General features: G+C 42.3%; 1 protein-coding gene across 1 annotated transcript in view; it reads right to left on the reverse strand.

The window, feature by feature from the left end:
- sema3h (sema domain, immunoglobulin domain (Ig), short basic domain, secreted, (semaphorin) 3H) overlaps nt 1–4,881 on the reverse strand; it is a 51,370-nt gene that overhangs the window by 22,582 nt on the left and 23,907 nt on the right. The window contains exons 5-8 of the mRNA XM_008318750.3: nt 3,492–3,585; nt 3,044–3,163; nt 2,471–2,616; nt 1,582–1,696 (exon numbers count right to left, since the gene is read on the reverse strand). Of these exons, the coding sequence (XP_008316972.1) occupies nt 1,582–1,696; nt 2,471–2,616; nt 3,044–3,163; nt 3,492–3,585 (475 nt within the window). The remainder of the gene's footprint in view (nt 1–1,581; nt 1,697–2,470; nt 2,617–3,043; nt 3,164–3,491; nt 3,586–4,881) is intronic.

Here is a 4,881-nt window from a genome sequence, read left to right on the forward strand (position 1 = left end):
TATGAAATATTTACCAAAAAAGGTAATCTGTGTTTGTGTGTGCGAGTTGGGCAAACACAGGAGCCACGATGCTGATCCCAAAAGTCAAATGTTTACAGAATCATCAATGATAAGAATCCAGTCCTGCATCGACAAAGCGCTTTCTCCTGCTGTAATGTTTTCCTGCATGGTTTTAGCACGCATCGATATCCTGACGCCCCGGTGGACACTGGACAGCAATATTGACTCCCTCCTCTTATTCTTCAAAGATTGTTTCACAGTAGACTCCGTTATGGATCCCACATTTCTAAACAGAACAAACATTTTGCATTCTTATGTCAAGAATTTTGCAACAGCGGGCCAAGCCCATACCAAAATCAAACACAGGCCAGGGTGAAGGCACGACACAAGAGCAAAGACACAGCACTGAGAGAAGAAGACGTATTGACAAAATAAAAAGAAGAGTTTTAGGGTTAGGAATGTCTCCTTAACCTTCTTAAGGTGATATCAGGTTCAAAAGGTCAGATTAAAAACAGGACATACCCATATGGAAGCTAAAGACTAGCTGAGTTGGCCAAAAATATAACACAGATAAAAAATAAAAAAAATAATAATAATAATAATAATAATAATAATAATAATAATAGTAATAATAAAGTAAAAGAAAATATTGTTACATTAGACATAAAACTGTCCTAATGCCGGTGTTGGCCCCGCGGGCCTGATGTTAGACATGCCTGTTTCAAGGTAACCTCCATAATGACAGGACGGAGCTTAAGTCAGCTTTTGTGCTTCATTTCCTGCATCATTTCATATACATTTTTGTACCGCTGTGCCAGACTGAATTAGTCGGGTTATGTAAGTAAAAGAAACCACATAAGAAAGCAGGAAACGTATTATGACCTCAGATTTAATAACTTCTCTTCTAGATATCTTTAGATTTCACAGTCTAAATCTAAATCACCGTAAAAGTCTCTGCATCCAGAATCAGAGGACAGGCTGGACACTGAATAACATCCTAGGTTCTGGCTTCATATGCGTCGTCATTAACCAGGTTGATGGCCAGCAAAAACCACTGCTTCATCAGTTGTTGATTGGCCAAACTCACTTCTCCTACTATCAAACTCACACCAGGCAGAGACTGTTAACAATCTAATTCCCTTACAACACACACAGGACTCGTACCGACATACAACTGCACACACTCTCTGATAATGAACAAACCCACAGTAACAGAATGTTAAGGCCAGGACCGGTTGCTGTGGTTACCAAGGCTGAAGCATGAAGACGAACACAAGGTGACCGTCAGGGATGTTGATCTCCGTGGTAACGGTGGAGCCAGGCAGACAGACTCACAGACACCGGGCTGTAGTTTTACAACCTCTAAGTTTCCTTCAATCTCTCTGTCACCTCAAAACATTCAACCCAGAAGTATTTCCATGAGGAGCCAGAAGTGGGAGATTCTCTGTTCTTGGTTTATAAGGTATTTAGCGGCGGAGCTGCACATATGGAGATGTGACTAGCGGTTGGAGCCTGTCGGATGTGAACGCTCTTGTGGCGTGTGTAAAGCCTTTGTCATTTGACGCTCGTGCCAGTACTCACGCAGTTGGTCGAAGTGTGTCTGTAGGCCGTCTGCTCCTGGGACTGAACACACCATCCGAGCCTTCTGGAAGGTGCTCCACTTATTGACCAAACTCCTCTGGCCTCCGATGTCGTTCTGCACAACAACGAAACACAAATATCCTATGTTGTGACACTAACACAGTGAAGTTGTCTTCAATCTGATACTGAGCTCTTTTTTTTTAACCACATCATAAGGATCATGGAAAACCCAAAAATAAAAGGAAAAAAAGGGGGAAAATCTTATTAAAGTTTCTGTTTTTCTATAAATGCAATAAAAACAGTTTAGTTTTTCACACCAGATTTTGTTCAACTGTCAAATTGATTCTCTTTCTACAACAGTATTTGTTAAACATAAAGTTGTTTAGACATTGATGTTTGTTTCAGCTTGTTAAGCAAATGCTTAAATGCATGTTATATATATATATATATGTATATATATATATATATACATAGATACATATATGTAAATATATATATATGCAGATATATATGTATATTTACATATATACATATATATGAGTGTAAAATGTATTGTAAAAGAAAATAGGCTTAAATGTTTGTTGATCATTTGCTGTAATCATTCCAACACACACACATCCAGCCAAGCAAATCCAGGAGGGCACACACAGTACAAGTATTTACTCGTCACTGCAGTTGAGAATCTTGGAGCATCTATGCTAACTTTTATGTAAACACCCTGCTGCAGGTAACCAGACGTACACACAAACACACAGACAGAGGCACTGACTGACCAGCACGTACACGCTCCACACGTCTGGGCAGGTATATTTTTTACGTAAACTACATGCAGCCGCTGAAAACACCAACAAAAGCAGCCGGTCTTTCTTTTACAAACTGCGCTCCATACCTTGCACACACGTGCCACCCTGGAGTAGAGCACTTTCCCAGCAGCCCCTTCTGCCTCCTGAGCGCGCTCAGTGAAGAACACGTAGACCTTATCGTCCTCTGGGTTATCAGTTTCAGACAGTGGCGCTACCCGCACAAACTGGGCATCTGGTGAGAGTGAGACACACACACAGTCAGAGCGGGACACAGGCTGGAAGGGGAACGTCCATTAAACGCATGTAGGAATGTCCAAGCTCAGGAGAAAGAGAGAGGGGATGATGGAGGGACAAAGGCTTGACTGAACTGCAGAAAGAGTCAACATGTATCTCATTATTATCAGCAGCAGACATCAAAACGTTCACCTGATAAAACACCAGCCGGGGCACTGTGGTGATTTTTAGTTTAGTTAGGGACAGCGTGTGTGGCTTGCGTATTATCATTTCTTTTCCTATTTGCTCGGTGATTGTTTAAAAAATGTGGATAAAGACAAGCAGGGATTTCTGCTGGGGCGTTCACCGTGGCTTATGGCTAATTTTTCCAAATTATGGCGATTTTTCTTACACTGGTCTCGTGCTGTTTGTTTTTTTCCACTTACTCTGCAGCCAGGTGGAGTCGTACTGCTCAGTTCGGATGACATGACGGCTGCCAAGGCTTCGGAAAAATGCTGAGTCCCTGCTCATGAAGTCTGAGGTGATCCCAGCGTACAGCTCTCCATCTTCACCACAAGAACAAACAATTTAAATCAGCAAGAGCCGTGTTCATGTCGGTTTGAATTTCAGATTTCATAGTAATACGTGAAGTAATCCTTCAATAAAACAATATTCAATCTCTCTACTGTACAAATACTTCTCTGCACTGGGCGTTGTGCTGCAAATCCACATATTTCTCTCTGATTAAGTAACTGATACACATTCAAATCTCAGTTATTCTCACGAGAAACCACGGTGTTCCATCGTCTAACTGAACACCCACAGCCCGGCTGTAGCTGCTGCTGTGACTACAGTCGGTGTAAAGTGACATCAGGAAACAGGAGGTCAGCTCACCCACAACAGCCGATGCCGTCTTCTGAAAGGGATCGTAGGGACATTTCCCCTTCCCACACTCTGTCTGTCCGTAGGACAGAGTCTGGTGCTCTGACTGCAAAGACAAACAAGTTGACAGAAGATGGCTGGACGTTCAGAGGAGAGAACGGTTCGTCTGCTCAGAAGGAGACGCTGTGAATTTAATTCAGTTTATTTTTCCACTCATTCTGGCTAAGAAGAAAAAATATTATTTCAGACAAGTGGCCCAGTCTGCAGCCCCTTTCAAAGCACACACACACACACACACACTGTGAGCAGCCAACTGTGTGTAATCAGACTAAGTGGAGGAATTTTAAAATGTGTGAAGTCCAGTCTTAAAACATTCAGTACCAGCAGCTCCTCTGAGCTCAGAGTCTGGACCTCTGATCTGATCTCAAACACCCTTTCATGGGATTAGGGGTTGCACACACAGTCACTCACACTTTCTCACACGCACACACATATACAATGGTTCTTTCTTGTGAGCACACTGACATAACACACTACCTTACCATAACCTTAACCATTACAAATATAAGCCTGATCCTAATCCTTATCCTCGCTCTAATCTGTATTCCTTACTCCAAACTAAATCAAAGACCTCAAAATATCCCTTCAATCAGAGGGCGCCTGCAAAATGTCCACACATGGACAGAGTGTCCCCACAAGGACAGCTCCCTCTCTGAGATAAGGTAATTTAACACAGCTGACCTACTAAATGATGTCGTTCAACATTCTCATCACTGTGATTAAAAGGTGACGCTCTAAATGACATTTTCACAATATTTAACACAAAGGTGTCAAATCAAAATGTCCAGCTGTCCACAGACAGCGGCTTCGGTGATTAACGACAGCCTGTGAAAGTATGAAAGTATGTCAGACAGTTGGCACAGGTCAGAGTAGCTGATATATGGGCATAGGGGCAGACGACACATGTGGTATTTCAGCTGCTGATTGGCCTGTGAATACGGGCTGGAGCAGGAAGTCAGAACACACACAGAAGCAGTGGGTGGCACCGTGTCCTCGAGTCATTTCAACTCCTCTCTGCTGAACTATTACGTCTGCTACAATTATGCTAACATATCTGGGGGAAAACACTGGTTGTATTTGTAATATTATAACAGCTTGAACTATCTTCAATTTTTTTGCCCCCCTGAATTTTTAAAGTGAAGATGTCAACTGGTCTCCACTCTGCTTCGTCCCTAAAGTGTTTTTGTTTTGTTGCTTTAAGGGCTGAGTGTGTGTTACTTGGCTGTTTTTACCACACGACACTGTTGAACACTATCAAGTAGAAAAAGGGGTAACTACTGGGGTCACATCTTAAGATGCTCAGAATACCAATACATGTACACTGCAACATTATACTGTTCCC

Source organism: Cynoglossus semilaevis, chromosome 10, assembly GCF_000523025.1.
Source record: "Cynoglossus semilaevis isolate Cse_v1.0 chromosome 10, Cse_v1.0, whole genome shotgun sequence".
NCBI classification, from domain to species: Eukaryota; Metazoa; Chordata; class Actinopteri; order Pleuronectiformes; family Cynoglossidae; genus Cynoglossus; species Cynoglossus semilaevis.